This window comes from Manduca sexta, chromosome 16, assembly GCF_014839805.1.
Source record: "Manduca sexta isolate Smith_Timp_Sample1 chromosome 16, JHU_Msex_v1.0, whole genome shotgun sequence".
Taxonomy (NCBI): Eukaryota; Metazoa; Arthropoda; class Insecta; order Lepidoptera; family Sphingidae; genus Manduca; species Manduca sexta.
In genome coordinates, this window is record NC_051130.1 from 7,194,866 (window position 1) to 7,213,332 (window position 18,467).

The following is an 18,467-nucleotide window of genomic DNA, read 5'->3' on the forward strand; positions in this document are numbered from 1 at the left end:
ATACATAAAAAAATACCGACCCCAGAATGCACCTTGGGCTTCATTGGGCATAACAATGTGTGCGTCATAAATAAAACACAGTAATTTCAAATCGTGAGTGTAATTTTTTGTATATAGTATTTTTATAAAATTATTTGTTGAGTTATTGAGTTTTAGTCGTGTTTGGAACCAAACTAATTGTGTTTGTAAGTTAAAGTGTAGTTGAAAAGTTTTTATGATAGTGCTAATGACGTAAAATCTGACGGATGTACGTTTTTCGGTGTGTTGTTTTGCATACACTACTTTTTATCAACGTCAATTTCTGAGTCATGATAGTCATTAATTTGTTATGATACAAAATACGTTTGTGGGTTATTTTGAGTGTGAGAGGTGAGTCATCTAAGTGCTTTCAATTCTGTAAATGGATAGATTAGGATGTATAGTTTAAATACAAATTTATAGAGGTTATATGGAATTTTTATTTGAAGCGTTCATTGTTTTTTAATCAATGATTTTTTTTTATTTGAATTCATTTAAAAATTCGTCGTCTTATTCGTAGATTAAATAAATGTATACTTTAATTGATGCAGAAAATGCTACGAGTGTAGGAATGATCTGTTTCACAAGTTTCAGATAAATGTAATTTAATAGTTATCATACAAATGTTGGTAAACATTAGCTAATACTCATTTTATTACCATTTATTTGGGAGCACAGATTATAGTACGACTTTCGTATTTGGTCAGCTTATAAATTTATGTGAAGAGCAGCATTTACTCCAAAGGTGTGAAACAGACCCTAAGACTATTAATTTAAATTGATAAGCCTTTGTACTTATAATAGAATATCCACTCTCTCTTTATCATATAGTGTAGTCTTTACCCTAAACTGATTGAAAAGAGCAACACCAGAGTTTTTACCCGTTCTTCTCTGGTGAGAACTGCTTTCCGAACTGGTGGTAGAGTTAATATTGACGGAATCTAAACATTTTACAGATTCAAATAAATCATTTCATTTCATACATTTTAAGCACCACAGAGCGAAACATACTTAACCACACACAATTGTCTGGAATTTCAATAAATTAAAAAGAGCATTTAATAAAATATATTTATTAATACAAAAAAAAAACCTGTAAAGTTTGAAACAGAAAGATAAGTACCTAATAACCGAAAGTGTTAATTGTTAATGTGCTGCCGAATTCAAATTTTTCCAGCAAGGAAATCTCTCATGGTACTTTCAAACTCGTTGTTAGGGTCATATTTGGCTCTCAATTCTGCAAAATATTCAGGCTCATGTTTCTCGAGGTGTTGTATCACATCTCTAGCACCTTGTTTTTGTTTGTCTGAGCATTTTATGCAACCAGTCTGCAAGGCGTCTTTAATTTTAGCTGGAATAGATAATAAAAAAATATTAATTCTTGTTGCTACCTAGGTGATATTGGCAAACTATTGATATCGAGAAGTTGTTTGGACATAAATAACAACTGCTGTTCATGCTGCCGCTTTGACGAAGTTTAACAAATATTATTGGTTTTGAATGAAATTTTGCCGTCAAAGCGCATGCAGGATAGTGTAGAATATAAAAATGAACAAAAAATGCCGACGTGCAATTAAGTCGTCTTTATATGAAACAATATGTACGTAATTATAGGTTAAAGACTGTTCCTGAAATGTCGACAAAGTCCCTTGTACGCCATTAGCGAAATATTTGTAAATTAGTCGAGTCTTTGCCTGGTCTAGTATTATTGCAGACCGAAATCAAGCTAAGTGAACAGATTAGCTCGCAATCGAGATATTTTTTCATACTTGTGTGTAAATAGCAATCTATGTAAACTTAGTGCATAACTATGTAATTTGCATAATTACAACCACGCCACCGAGGCAGACACTGAATTTGCAGGTTGGAATAATCTAAGTATAAGTTTAAAGTTCAACGTTTAAATCTGCAAAAAAATCTGGTTTTATAAAATAATTTTCAAAATTGAAAACACGTTTGTCAGTTGCAAACATAGCTACGAGACATATAAACTCTATCATCAATGCATTGTATGAGATTCACTATTTGAATATTAATTTAATTAGGAAATATTTTAAAAAATAACAAAAATTCTGTCGACATTTCGTTAAGAAAAACGACGGCGACATCAATTGTGTATATTAATTCATCATTTTTTTTAGATGATTTCCTAATTAGTTATATTAATATTATTTGAAAACTAAATAACGTAAAGAATTCAAAAAGTAGCTGTGCTGATAAAAACTATCATAATTTGACGAGTCACGAATATTAAAGTGTTCCGGTGTTGACCATCCCGTTACGGATGCACTGAAGACACGATTTATTTGGTAATAATTGATGGTCCTTGGAAATAGAGGGAGTAAGTGATGGTCTCTATCTATCCCTGATGGTTACAACTGGACGTTTTACTTACATTTTAGTTCGTTGCCTTCAGCTGTACAGCGACCCTTGTCAAGAGTACATTTAATATAGTTATGCAATAATGGCTTGTTTTCCAATATTTCCTTATAATTTATGTTGTCATATTTAGTTGTATATTTTTCATCGCATGAGACTACTGCTACCACAACCATCAACGCAATTGCAATTTGCCACTTCATCTGAAATAAAGCAATTATAGTAAAGTATAGTTAGAAATTGGATCGACATTAATGTTCCACCTCTCGCAAAATAGCGCGATAACCATATTGTTAAAGGCTATCTATTCGCAGTTTATAAGAAAAATAATAATTAAACATCATATTCCTACAATATGTAATCTATTCTTGGGTTGTGTATATTTTTATAATATGGATTGTTTTATTAATTTTACAGTGAATGTGCTACTATAATTATTGATTAAGTGCGTATTTTGAAGATCACATAATTGAAATTTGCAACCAAACTGTTAGATAGATAATTTAATAAGGAATATTTTGGTAGTTTAACATTTATAAAAGGATTGAAAATGTATTTTTTAAAGGAATTATTCGTATATCTAGCCCGTGGCTGGTGCGCCATTAATATGTATGGATGTATTTATTTATCACAAATTCAACGTAAGTTTACAATACTAACATCAAAACACTTACGTTCTTATTAATAATAATTAAAACACATAAAATTTTAACAAATTTAAACTCTACAAAACACAGGATACCATTATTTCTTACAAAATATTAAATAATTAATATATGGAACGAAAGCTCAAGGCCAGTTGCTCGGGTTAGGATCTTAATGATTTTATTATATTTTTTTTATTATAATTAATATAATTTATTATTGATTTAAGTATTTTTATAATAAAATTTATGGAAAGAAAAATAATGTCTGATGCAGTTAATGTTTTACGAAATTTAAAAACTACTCTTCTGAGAGTGTATATACACTATTCAGAATTTCAAGGCACAATAAATCAAATATTGTATAACAAACTTGTATTTGGTTACTAAACAAAATTTAATAATCACAATAATTTATCTTTAATTAATTGTAAGAATGTTGAAAATCTATCATTAAATAAAAATAATAATATTATGTACTGTAAATAAAATATAGTTCAAGGGCACTAAAAATAATTAAATAAAATATATCTTACATTTTCAAATTTAAATGTCCGAATTTAAACTCCGTTAACAAATGATGCGCGTTGCACAAATGTTGAGACTGACACAAATTCACACAAGTTTTTTCGGTATTTATAGTCTCAGTAATATTGAATCCTAACCTAAACATTTACGTAAGTGCATACAGGTTGATGCATAATTAGTCGAAATATATTTTAATGTAAAAACAGTAGGTATATTTGGTAGGTAAATCGATAATTTTCTCTCTCGCCTTGGCATTATCCTGGACTAATGCCTATATCCCCCTGCCTACTTCGTTTCCTTCCTACAATAACTTGATATATATTTATACAATAAATTGATATATCAGTAAATTTAAAAATATTTGTTGATTCTAACAACAGGTTTCTAGGAGAAATTCGCGCACGAGCACTAAACTTAAACTAAACAACCGCGGATACTTGTACGCGAGTTTGTTTTACTCAGAATCTGAAAATTGTTTTCGAAGAAAATAATCTTTCATTTGTTTATCGATATTTCTAAGGTAACCTAACCTCCTATAATTTTTCGGGTAATTTAATGAACACCTTGTATATCTAAGACTCACCTTTTATGTTAAAATGACTTTGCTCTTCGTCCTTTTGCCTTAAACCAAGCGAAACTGATGTTGATGCATTTATGCCTTATTTTATAATAACATAGATGTTGCGCACACGGAAAAATCATCGGTCATTGTTTATGTAACTAGGGTACTTAATATACAACCTTTACAGTTTAATTGCTGTAATGGTTAAGAGTCTAATGAATGCTTAATTATAAATGAGAGATGAAAAAATATTTTTTTTATACATATTACTGAGGTGAGAAATTATGTCACAAAACCTTGTAATGGATATCAGCTGTATGTGTTAGAACATAGGGTTGTATTTTTATCGGGATTAAAGCAAGTTAAGGAACAGTTTTAATAGACTGAGTAGCGGCAATACGCTTAGTGCATTCATTGCCATTCTGTCCGTCTGCGGTAACCGTTAGTAAGTCAGTTTTACTTTAATTAATTTTTCTAGGGTCCAATACTAGATACATAATCAGACCATCAATCAACGCTAGAGAAATGACAACATTCAGATAGTCAAAATAATTACATAGAGATTGAGTATCTTGTATGACAAGAAGAATCCCATCAAAAACATAAATTGATATATGGAAGCCAAATACGATATTAAGAATATACGTGATTGTGGACTTCGCCGCCAAAATAACTGAAATCAAAATGGGTGCCTAGCTCCGTAGATAATTCTGGAATTTATAAAAACATACACCATTCTAAAATAAATTTAAATCATTTCTTTATAAGTTAATTTCTTTTGCTTGTTTTGGTTGACACGCTGCCGCGTTTCTAGATCTAGCTGGATCAAATTATGCACATACATAAAGTTGAAAAATGCTTTGAAATTAATAATAGGAGTGAGAATTCCAAATGTCTAGCAGTGAGATGGTGCAATACACATACTATAGTACGGCAAGAAATACCAATTGGCAATAATAAAAACTAGCATAGAAGTATCTACGATATTGGCAAGTACTTGAGTTGCAATATGTAATAAGTAATGATATATTCGAAGCCGATTTCAGCCATCGCGGCTGTTAGAAATAACAATTGGTAAGGATAAAAACCAGCATAGAAGTATCTACGATATTGGCAAGTACTTGAGTTGCAATATGTAAATATGATGATATATTCGAAGCCGACTTCAGCGATCGCGGCTGTTAAAAATAACAATTGGTAAGGATAAAAAGCAGCATAGAAGTATCTACGATATTGGTAAGTACTTGAGTCGAAATATGTAAATAGTGACGATATATTCGAAGCCGACTTCGGTCACCGGCTATAAAATCGGACAGACATATTCAATTCAGACTAAGATTGGGTACTCAATAGGCGCAATAGTCATTCCTCTGCCCTTTGATGAGCTCTCAAGTGACAAACAGCTCATTTTATTTGTAAAAATGTGAGCGTATTTAATAAATAGCAATGTATAGAATATCAAAGAGAAGTAGCAAGTAATAAACGCAACGGTTGTCAGTGTTTTTTGTGCATAGAATATCAAAGAGAAGTAATAAACGCAACGGCTTTTAAATACATTGGACAAATTATTGTGAATGATTGTCAGAAACTACGCCTTGACCACCATTATTACATACTCTAACCAAAGTCAATGTAACCTTACTCAAAATGACATTGCGTAGGAAATTAAACATGAATTAGACATATTTATTTCATTTTCAGTTTTCAAGTCGTGCGCAAGGGTTAGCATGTGATATCATTAGTAGATATTGTGTACAGTGTTTTTTTGTTGTAATGAACAGTTTTTATTGATGTTTAATTGGCTTGTGGAACGAGCTCGGATTGTATAGAATGAAATGACTATTCTTAGCACTGCTTGTTCTAGAATATACTGAACCCAAAATCAGATAAAGTTTAGTCTTTTTTAGAATTTCAATAAAAAATCCAGTTTAACAGTGAAAACATGTTATTCATAAATTAAAGTTTTTGCTTAATTTGACGCACGATTACAGGTTTTCGATTTACCAGCTGTTTTTGTAGTAACTGGTTGGTTTGACGTTATCAGATAGGGTATCGATTTTTAAAATCGAGAGTTTTTGTATCAAGCATTGTTTATACTACAGTACGCTACATATTTATTCGCCCTAAATCCTCACAAGACGCTTATAAGAATATAGAACATTATCTATATTTTGTATTATCGTTGAATATACGTAGCAATGCACAATACATAATATAATGGCAATGAATATTCATCATGATCAGCCGCAGGATGTCCACTGCTGAACATAGGCCTCCTCCAAAGATTTCCAGACGGATCTGCCAAATAGACCTGCATCTAACGTGTTTGAATACTGACAATATATATTTGAGTGTTATTGTTGTTAAGATAATATTGTACATAAATAAATAATTATGGACCTTATTATGTTGACGTTAAAGTTGAAAAAGTAAAACGTACACGTACGTAAACCTATAGAAGTCCGCAGGTAAGGACAGGCCTAAGCAACTGGGGTTGGTAATCATATTCATGAAATAATAAACGAATAAATAATTAAGTCACAACAAAACTTTATATTCTGACTTGCCAAGGACTTAATTGTAAATAATATTCAGAGTTTTAAGTTGAAATTACTCAAACAATTCCTCAGTCATTCAATGTCCTTCAAGCTATAAATAAATTATGGTTATAAATAGAATACTCGTTTGTTTAAACAACCATAGACAAAATATTACATAACCAAAAAACATTAATAATTTTTGTGGTTTACCATGATGTACTAAAATGTAATTTTTTTGTTGGTATGCTATGTATGTAAGTAGATGTGAGCTATGACCGTATTCAGTATTCAACTTAAGAGATAAATCTAGAATGTTGATCTGGAGGGAGGGGGGGCAAGTGGAAAGGTAACTAGTTCCAATAATTAAACATATTATACAAGTATAATGAATAATATTATTAGCCTTGTATTTTATTTTATTCTACTGCAAGGTACAGGCATCTTCTTCTATGTGGGCTTCAGTCCTTAGTCCACCACGCTTGCCTAATGCAGGTTTTCAGAATCCACATACATAACAAAAAATATGGAGAACTTCTCAGTTACGAAGGTTTTCTCACGATATTTTCCTTTACCGTAAAGCAAACGATAATACACAAAGAATACACATAACTTTTAAGAAAAGTCAGAAGAGCGTGTCCTAGGGTTTTAAACCAACGGACCTCCGTCTCGGCAGTCCGTTCTCTACTAACTAGGTTATCGCCGCTCCATTTTATACGATATATTATATTATAAACGAAATTATGTACTTAAGTTGAATCTAGGGGAGGCAACGGCCTTCCTTCCCTGCATACGTCCATAGTTATGTGTATATAGCTTAAATTGACAGTGTAATTGTAGGTATCATCCATGTCATAGTCCGTATAAGGCAAAAAAGTTTGTTGTTTTATACTGCCAAGCAACACTGCTTCGTTGTGCCGATTTGCAAGATATGTATAGGTTCTTATTTTTACTAATGAGAAGGAGAAATGTACCATATTTGTAATTTAGAAATAGAACTGATTTTCCAATTTTATCGCGGTTTTTGTAGTCACGGAGCAGACCTACGTGTTAGTCCGAAAGGAAATGTTAAGTCTAAGGATAAGACAACAGCGCTTGCATTCTGTTGCTTAGCGGCAAAACAAACTACATTATGGTACCTACATACCACTAATGATGCCGCAATGTGGCGGTGCGGGCGATTACTGATGCTAGGATATATTTTATACCCACCTGGATAGCATCCCTGTACACAAGGCGTTAAAGCCCGCCATAGGGGCCACGTAAGTGTGTCGCATTCTGGGAGCAGCCTGTGTATGTCCGGCTCCAACAGACCGGCATAATTTATTTATTTATTTGAACAGCCAACAAAACATACACCTTACATAGTTTTTTTTTAAGAATTCGGTAAGTAATTTCTGCAGTGCTGTTTCAATTACAGGCTGTCACAGCATGAACATTTTAAATACATAACAATTAACAATTGGCTGCACCATAAGTGCAGTATATTCTAAATATAAGACTGAATATAAAACTAAATTTAGGTTTCAACAAGGGAGTTCAATATTTTCTTTTTGAAGATAGGAAGCGAGTAGTTAAATATGTCAATACAATCAGATTATTCTACAATTCGGTTATATAATTGTGTCGACTGCCGAGGGAAATATCATCTCTCATCCAGATTCTATTGAACTCCACTCCACTTATAATCAGGTGCAGTGGCACTTTGCTGGGCACATATAGAAATATCTTTTAAGACATAGTGAATAATAACACAAGGAAACATGGTTATAATTTACCTATTGTTCTTGATAGTTGCAATTCAAGTTTTTAATAAGGTAGTGGTAATACTGGTTCCGCTTTTTGTCTACAAGATATACAACTACGTAACTAGACGTTAATATATATCTACATATGGAAAGTTACCTTAATTCCATGTGTTCGGTGCTAGCTAGACCGATGTTCAGGATTGAGACATGTTAGATTCGTGTCTAAAGTGAGTTGTCCAAATAATGCCGAACAATAACAAGCCAATTGATAATTACTTAACTAAGGATAACTATTTTAAATGTATTGGAAATTTATGCTTTATTCTGTGCTAGAGAGACTTTGTATTCTATTGTAGTATCTCTATATTTTATCTTGTAATGGTTAATTGGACACATATAATAATAAAATATAATGTAAAATGGATGTCGAAACAAATATTTATATCTATATCATTAGAAGTTAACTAGTCTTCACTGAATTTGACTAATTATACTTACTAATATTATAAATGCGAAAGTTTGTGAAACTGCTTGGATGTTCATGAGAAGTAAATGCAGAAGCAATTGAACGGACTTGGGCCGGAGAGGACGTGGTCTACAGCGTAAACTCTATACTATAGCTTGGTTTATCATATAGGATACTTTTTAGCATAATTTACTTTCATGTTGAGAAATGAAACGGGTTTTGTTGGGAAAGGCTTTTTCCACAAGCGAAGCCGTGAGCAACAGTCAATAAGATATATTTTATATTGAGTAAAACAATTGAATTACGTTGCTATAATATAATTTTTACATTGACGTCATTCACAAGTACCTACATGTACATGAAGTAGGTATTACAAAGTAATAAATATTACAATGCAGTTTTCTCATACATAGCGAGAGAAGGGCGACTTTGAATAAATTTTGAATACTATTCTAGGAAGTTTTCCGTTAACCTTAATAGGTGGGAAGCAATTGTTTGAAACTCACATATGACACATATAAGACAGGTATTAGATAAAACTTAGGTGCAACAATTTCCAATGACTCAAGTTTACTTCATGGCCAAAATCATATTTCGACTCTACATCATTAAGTATCAGTTGTTATTCAATTATTAACCGAGCAAATAAAAAAATACGTAAATACTTTTGTGGACTTCGTACACCTGGAAACAGTTTCCTTTTAAACAGCATTTTCTCCTAAATTTTATGTAAGAGCAAGATATCTCATGAAGTAAAACGTATCGATACATGTTTAGGCTCTGTTTAATAAGACAAAAACTTATTAAAAAACCGGCCAAGTGCGAGTCGGACTTACGCACAGAGGGTTCCGTACAAACCTGTAGGTATATAAGTAAAAGTACACCCATCACGACAATCGAGTCATAGTTATGGTATTTTTATTGCAAAATAAAATCCATAACATTACAATATGGAAAACTGGAAGAGCATAATTTAAAGACAAAAGTCTAAAAGATGAGGTTTTCGGAATTTTTCCTTTATATGTGCTATAAAACACAGCTTCATGCCAAATTTTAAGATTCTAGGTCGACTGAAAGTACCTTTTAGGTTTTGATTCCTTGCGAGTAGTAGCGAGTTTGAAAATATGTGGTTTAAATTGCTGTATCTTTTGATTGCGTTAACATAGAAGTTTGATTTTTTTACAGCTCCAAGGGATAGTACACTTGCGTATTTGATATAAATTTCAGCTTACTACCTTCACGTGTTCCTGAGAAAAAGGGTCTTGACAGACGAGCGGACGGACGGACAACAAAATGATCCTATAAGGGTTCCGTTTTTTCCTTTTGAGGTACGGAACCCTAAAAATAAATAATCCTGACACAATATATGTATTTTCAATTGTAGAATGTAAAAATTAAAAATATTATTCACTTGACACGCCAAATCTATGATATAACAAAACAGATCAAGATGTATATATATATACATAGCGACAATCGTGCTATGTAATTCATACATAGCAAATATATTGTGCAGTGATAGAACCGTACCCTGTTAATTAATAAACTAAAGGTTATTTATTTAAACCTAGCCAAATCATACTATAATTAATAATTATATATTTTTTATAGTTTGACCAAAGAGAAATTTTAGTTCATAACTAAGAATAGACGAAATTTTAATCAATGTAATCATTTCCTTTACTTAATGATTCCGGCTATTCGAGTAACGAGGTAAATATTGTTGCTACACATGCAATACCTTTAAGAAATAGCAATATTTTTATGTTTATAAGAAGATAGTCCGACTTACTTAATAGACATCTAACGACTATAAAATAAAAGAAATACTTACAGGAAGCGCCTGACAGTTTTCTTTGAGCAAATATGAAATAACTCACACCCGTTGAAATCTAATAAACGTAGTATTTTTCAAATCGAATATACTTGAGATTTTGTTGAAAAATAAGTGTATTTGATAGGAAAAATTTCAAGGTCCAACATGATAAATTAGAATAGCTTTATTATGTGGGTCGTTTTATAGAAAGTGTAATAATGATCCATCATAATAAAACTGCAACTGGTAGAGCCCAGCCGTCAATAATTCTGTACCGGATGAATGGGCCGAGTTGTAGTTGTGAATGGTTTTTAGCATTACTAAAAACCACATACTACTATAACACAAGAATCCTAGATGTAACATACAGTATATCCTACTATCACTATCCACAGTACCATCATCATCGTGCTATCAGCGCTCATCAATCCATTTATTGGACGGATGATACACTAGTTCATATGCCTTATGCTCTAATAGTTAAGGTATCTAAGAAACAAATCGCATATTTATTTATCTAAGCATATAAGCATTCATATACATATATTATATTTTAAGACCAATCTAATTAAACCCGAAATAAAATAACATATAATTCTATTCCAAAGTGCGAATTAATTTAGATCATTTAATATTTCATTAATAATAATTATTAACAAACATGTACGTCAGTGCTTTATATCATTTTATAATTTATATATTTTTTAAGTCAGAATTAATAAGGCTGTAGGGGAAAAATATTAATAATTGTTTGTATTTTAGGTATGCTATTTTTGTAAAAATAAATTATTTGCTTCGCGTCGTTTATATCGTATTATTTTTTTGACATTTTAGTCATTCATGCCTAGGAAAAATCTCTTATAATACCTTCTTATAAATATTTAACCATTTATCACCATATTCATAGAATCTAACTTGGGGATTTGGTATTTGAGAACATAATATTCTTCGTGAAATCCTCGGAACGGAATCATAAGCATAATGATAAATTTGTTTTGGCATCCCGGCACTATTACGGAAAAATATGTTTAGTGTATACAAGCTCATTTTGACATTGCGTTAATAAGTTTAACCGTACACGTCTCGTTAAAAATAATACTTACAATAAGTTACTCAAATCGTATATGTAAAAGAAAAAAGTGGAAGTTTGGAACAAAATAAATAATAATAATAATATATTTTTTTTAATTTTAAACATCCTAATGCTATTTCTACTATTCATTTCTAATCTAAGAGTATTAATCACAGAGGAAAGATGTAATTTTCAGACACAAATATACTAACGCACATGCCATATTCTCACTAAACTCGAAAATTATTAAAAAATCTATTGGTGGTAGGTCTCTTATATGTGAGAGTCCGTCTGTGCAGGAATTACCGCAATGTCTATTTCTGCCGCCAAGCAACAGTGTGTAATCACTGTTATCCAGTTTGAAGGACGTTATAGCCAGTGTAACTACTGGACATAATAAGACTTAACATCTCATGTCTAAGGCTGGCGAGCGCAGTGGAATACCAAACAATACTTTGTAATTCAAGGTGTCGGATGGTGTTTCTACTGTTTATAGGTGGTCGTATCGCTTACTACCTGGCGAACAGCAAGCTCGTCTCGTCATTTAAACCAAGAAAAAAAAACACATGAAACTAAAACTGCGATTTTTTCGAAAAATAGTTGTGATTTTGAAATAAGAACCATAATTTTCGAGATCAAATCTTCGAACACAATAATATCAACAAAGTAATATACTTAATTAGGTGTATATAATTAATAAAATAATTAATTTAATTATTAAATTATAGCTTGACAGTAGTAGAAATAATGATATTCATTTATTTAGAAGCAGTTGCCATGACGATAGTTTTGTATAGGAAGCATAAAATAAATTCATATAAGGATAATGAATCAACGAATGTTTTTCGTCCTTCACGATCGTTATCACTTCTAAATAGATGATGACTAAATGTTGAGTTTTAAAAATGGTACAATTTACTATTTTGACTCCTGCGCTTTGCAATTTTTATGTATCATGTTCGGTGAAAGAGTTATGTTGTTTATTCGTATTTACAAACAGCATTCTGACAATCCACTCTTAGTCTCAGGATTTCAATATATTATATCTATGCCTTCAACTGTAAAACCCTGTGTGTCTTTACACTAATATAAAATTAATAAAAATATAAGAAGTCGAGTGAAGAAGAATAATAGAAAACAATTAAGCAATTTTAGGAATTCTTATCTGTCTGTTTTTCAATTTCCTTTATAAACTACGCTCTGTACTTTAAATTATTCAACATAATTCCCATTAATATATTTTCACGAAAATTATTTAAATGTTTTATTTTGTCTAATTCAGATTTAACAACGATCGGTGTCTACTTTAAACAAATATTTAAAAAAAAAATACACACATATACAATTTTGACTAAAAGTAAACCAAAATTTTAATAAAACAATAAAATATATATATAAAATAAAATTTATTAAAAAAAATTACAAAACTGATATCACAAATCCCATTACTTCATACCAGCCGAAATTTACTCGGGGATGACGATGCCGTTGGCGCGTGCGCGGTCCTCGTACTTCTTCCTCCACTTGCCCTCAGGGTCGAACTTGGCGACCAGCTCGCGCCACACTTCAAGCTTGTTCTTGATCAGGAAGTCGATCACCTTAGTCGCGCCTTCCTCCTGGGGTTTGGTACATTTCTTGCAGCCGGTTTCAATAGCATCGCGAAGGTGTTCTGAAATTATAGATTTTGTTAATTAAGTCTAGTTTTGTCATTAAATATCATAAGCGAATAAATATTTTTAGGGCAAAATCTTAGTCTTTTAGTTGGCAAGGATTGTGAAATATTAAGCCTAAGTTAGTTGGTTTTCTCTATAACTTAAAGGCTTTGTTTGTCTTCATATTAGGGGCAAACAAACATTTGCAATTTTTGTTAGCTTTCAAACATGGGTTCTGAGTCATTTTTCCTCAAAATTATGCAGAGTGGTTGCAACTTGACATTTAGAACCAACTTAAACTAGTATTTCACAACGGTCCAGTTTGTGTGGACATTTCTTATCGCGTTCCGTTTTAGTAATTCTGATTAAATTGCGTAGGGTGACAAGATTGTATGTTTATGTAACGATAGGTCGGTTATTCCGGTTAATGCCTACTCTTAGTTTTATCGCATATTATTATAAAATTGCTTTCAAAATCTTATCGCCTAATTTTCTTTAATTTTATTTTCCTGTTCTTTTAATTTTATAGGAGGACACAATGTAATTAATACACATAATATAGAAAGGTTTTGTCGTAGTTTTTAAAATCATCTGCTATATGACGTCGATTCCCTATAAATTATCATCAACATCAGCCGCAAGATGTCCACTGCTGAACATAGGCCTCCCCCAAAGTTGAATAATCAGTATTAAATCATGTAAAGAAACTTCAAAAAGCAATACAGGGTCTAGAATTCAAAGCGAGAATCATTTGATTCAGAACCCATATATGTCAAAACAATGATCACTTCTGAAGGCCACCTATGTTATTAAAATGTATGCAATTGAATATTATGCTGTTATGTTTTCGACTGACCGTGAACCATAAGAGGCTAACATTAATATGAATGAGACGGCAAGTTTTTGTGCAGTTTGACCTCTAAAAAAATAGTCTTTTACGCTATCACTTCAGTTTCACAGCATTTAAGTATCGTGTTTTTTTTTTATTTTTATAAGAAACTGTCAGTTTATAATGCGTTCTGTTATTTTTTGTAATGGGTTAGAGACCGGAGACTTGGCTTTTTTTCGTAACGATTCTCCACTTCTGTTAACACCATCAAGAAATTTGTCTCAATTCTCGCATCACTACGTAGTACTTTGTTAAACAAAAATTATCTTTACGTGATGTTGATTTTAGGGATTACTTCGACAATGTATTCTGTTCACTCCCCCGTTAAATGTGTTAATATCACCGAAATATTTAATAACTTCATTGTTTAATGCAAATCATCATTAAAAATAAATTATGATGAATTTGGCTTGAACTCAGAGATATTATTTTATTTCTAAATTGGTAAAAAATTATGCAAAATTGTCGTGAGATAATGTTTCTAGAATTTGCACCTCTAATGGCAAACAAATGGTGGTAAAATTGCTAAATTCTTCAACGGTAAAGTTCATATTACGTCGACTGTGAGGTCGGATGAAGAGGTTTGAGAATATCAATAATTATTATTAGTATCAGCCACATGACGCCCACTGCTGAACACAGGCCTCCCATAAAAAAATCCAGACGAACCGTAGATGAAGAACCTGCATCTGGAAGTAGATCGTACTAGGGTCATAGTATATTAAAAAATTACCTTTAAGCTCCTTTCCCTCGGGGGTGCACTTGCCCCTCTCCAGGACGCAGTCGACGTACCCCTTTAGCAGGCGTTCATTGGCCAGGATTTCGTCTACATTGACGTTGTCATATTTGTCGGTGTATTTGTCATCGCACACCACTGCTGCCACCACACAGCACAATACAAGGAGATACTTCATGGTTGTTCTGGAATTAAAAAAATAAACTTTAACATAACATAGTAACCGTTGCGAAGGTGTAGACGTTCACCCTCGTTTCGCCAGTTATATCAATTCCTGGCTGCAAAGTCTTCGAAACGTCGGAGAAAATTATAATATAACAACCGCGATAGAATCCGATAAATAGTTTTATTTCGACATCTAACATTCGCAAAAACTTAAAAAATCATTATTAATGGTAGTTTGGCGATTCTGGAAGTCACTTATATATTCACTGTTAAAAAAATTATTAATATTTATTCGGAGTAAGAACAATACTATAAATTATTATATTAGATGTAAAAAAAACACAATTTATGAATTATAGCTTTTAAAAAAGTCTTCATGTTAGTATATTAATCCCAATAAAAAAAATCTTCAGTTTAAGAAAAACAAAAGGCTATTAATATAAATCTGGAAATTCGATTGTTAAAATAAATTTGCGTTGGATCAATTTATTGGCACGAAAACGAACTAATAAAGATAAATAAATTAATTTATACCAAAAGAAAGTTACTAACATGTTACTCTATATAATAATAAACAAACAGGAAATTGAAATTATAAATGCCTTCAAGCACTGGTAAAGTAATTATGTATACACAAAACATTATCCAGAGAGCACATCAGAAATAACCATGGAAAATTACACAAAATTTACTGATCTAGAAACAAGTTTAAGACCGCAAGCGAGCCTTGATCCAAATCCTTTTCCTTGTTAATATAAAATAAGATTTTAATAAAACAATTAACCTACCAGCTGTAGTAGCACACTGTAACCACAGAGGCCGAGTGACTTATGATGCTCAGTTTAATCACATGCCAGTATATATACCGAGAAACGCTGTACTAAAACGTCTAATTTGTCCCTGGTCGGTTCATTATTTCACGTATCTTTGATGCATAAAAACTGCATGGTATACATGATGTTTTATTATTTTATGTTATGTAAGTAACTGAGAAATTAACCCGTGTTGATTGATATATATAAATAAAAATTAGTTGCAACATCTATGCACAAGCATCTATTAGTAACGGTTCGATTGGGTTGACTGATTCCCTTTTTATTGTGTTCCTAATTATCAGGACAAGGTTTCCATCATAAAATAATTTAAAAATGTATGGAAAAGTTGCCAATGCCATGCCTTTTTCGGTGATATTTTTGTATGAAAATAATTTTTCGTACATGGTAATTTCCGAAATCTCTTAAACGGTTACAATTAATATTTTTATGAGAGTTTAGCTAGTTCCAGTTTGAATCATAACATTATTTGGGACCTATAAGTGTTATAAAGACTTAAAGGATGAAAAGCAGTTTACACAAAATGCGGTTTGTGACAGGACGTCTACTGGGTCCACTAGTTAATGAAAATTTATAATAGATTTTTTTTATAGCAATGAGTATTGTGGTAATAAAATATCCAGATCCTTATGATTTAAATAGTTACATCCCCGAACCATGTGAAATAAGTGAACTGCTCGTTTATTTAAAGACTTTATTTAAACAGTTTCATTTAAATAACGGACGAATATGATGAGTTTGTTATAATTAATATCTTATAAGGTAGTAGCATTAGTACATGTATATCGATGGGTGGTAGTGTTCATAAAATCAGGTATATAGTTCCACATTATATTAAAAAAGTTCTTAACACTCGTCTTCCATGTTTTAGAACATGTCGTAACAATATTTGTAACTCTTGCATGTATCTATCTATAATTTTCACGTCATCTATTTTTTTAAGTTCTGTAAGCCTTGTACAAATATTAGTACTTACGTGCCACGGACTTTTAGCGACACAGTGCTGTTCCAAAGATCAACAAATAAAAAAACTACGTGTCAATCTCAATTTCAGTCATCGAGCGTCATGTTTGCCTTCATGTAAGAGGACTGCATGTGTGTTCGTTCGTGCAATAGCTATGCAAATAAACAAATTTGTGTAGATTGGAAGGCATTTTAATTTAACAACTATAGGAAAATTTTATTGTAAGCATGGCGAAGATCTACAAGATTCCGTCACTTCCGCGATGCTTCCGATTTGATCATTAGTTCAAGTTCAATATACATCTTATAATACTAGTGTTCCATTGGAGTCCTTTAAAAGTACCTCTATAATAAATCAAAGGTCTCAAGAGAAGTAAAAATACTTTCTACATGTAATATAATTTGTAAATCTTCATGACATGAAAAGTGATGTTTTAGCATTGATTTCTGGATTGAACTTAATTATTCAGGTTAGTGTAATTTTGTCACAAAATAAAGCTGGAAAACGAGCTAGTGAATCATCTGATAAATGTTTATCGACCCTCACTGACGCCTACAACGCTAGAGAAAACCAAACCATAAACTAACAAATGATGCTAGGCTCCTTCAATTGTTTGAAAATAGAAATAATATTAAAATTCGAAAATCTTGGCTTGAGTCTTGACCCGAAAGTCCCGGGACTCGAGACAATTAAAATTACGAAAAGTCCCGAGATTTCGAGACACGAGGCGTCCTGGAACCCAAACATTACACGGAATTTCACTCATCAGCATTATATATACAAGACGTAGTAGCTGAGCTGTAACATTACTTGGATATTATGATAGCAGGATTCCTACTTGCTTCGTAGGTACAACGGACTCTAGACCATCGGGATAAGTAGAGATAATAAAGTAATTTCTGTTAAAATTTAATTATTGTTAAAATAGACAGAACCCTATCACGTGGGTTGCGCTGGGACGATACATTTTTTATAAATCTATGTGTTTATGCAGGATCTTATATTAGCGGAAGTGCTAATTGCACGATCCAAGTACATCTCAATATTTACAGAGCATTTGCATCGTGTATGTAACATGTATATATAATGTAATGTATATTATATAACGTTTGTTCTTAATAAGCGGGAGTCTGAGTAGGTCACTTTTGAAATTGCGCACACAAACTATGATGTACGGATGTGATCAATGCGCGGATGTGGACTTAAAAATCTTTTCATAAGTTAATTAAAAAGTGCTCATGCTTTTATAAATATTCCATCTAGTAAAGTTTAGGAAAATTTGAAGTTTTATGTTGGTATATTTTATAATTTGTTATGGTTTATGATTGTAATCTGTTTTAATAAAAATAAATAAATAAATTGTGTAAAGGGATTGACAAAAGTAAAAGAAAACTTCTTAGTCTAGTAACCATCTTACTAGTTAGTAAGATAGTTTTGTAATTAGTTGAGAAGTATACT

At 31.8% G+C, this 18,467-nt stretch overlaps 2 protein-coding genes across 3 annotated transcripts; both read right to left on the minus strand.

The window, feature by feature from the left end:
* Positions 1–1,075: 1,075 nt before the first annotated feature.
* LOC115446233 (ejaculatory bulb-specific protein 3) lies at positions 1,076–4,173 on the minus strand. 2 transcript variants are annotated; one of them, XM_030172813.2, is made up of 3 exons: positions 4,153–4,173; positions 2,414–2,600; positions 1,076–1,369 (listed from the first exon to the last, which is right to left on the minus strand). In XM_030172813.2, the coding sequence occupies exons 2-3, from the start codon at positions 2,598–2,600 to the stop codon at positions 1,182–1,184; spliced, it is 375 nt and encodes a 124-aa protein (XP_030028673.1). In that variant the 5' UTR covers positions 4,153–4,173; the 3' UTR covers positions 1,076–1,181. The 2 variants fall into 2 exon arrangements, with proteins under 2 accessions (XP_030028673.1, XP_030028672.1); XM_030172812.2 differs by lacking the exon at positions 4,153–4,173 and adding an exon at positions 3,578–3,684.
* Positions 4,174–13,157: 8,984 nt separating this feature from the next.
* On the minus strand, positions 13,158–16,107 carry LOC115446231 (ejaculatory bulb-specific protein 3). Its single transcript, XM_030172810.2, has 3 exons — positions 16,001–16,107; positions 15,045–15,232; positions 13,158–13,439 (listed from the first exon to the last, which is right to left on the minus strand). Exons 2-3 carry the CDS (start codon positions 15,223–15,225, stop codon positions 13,237–13,239), a joined length of 384 nt encoding a protein of 127 aa, XP_030028670.1. The 5' UTR covers positions 15,226–15,232; positions 16,001–16,107; the 3' UTR covers positions 13,158–13,236.
* Between the last annotated feature and the right edge of the window lie 2,360 nt (positions 16,108–18,467).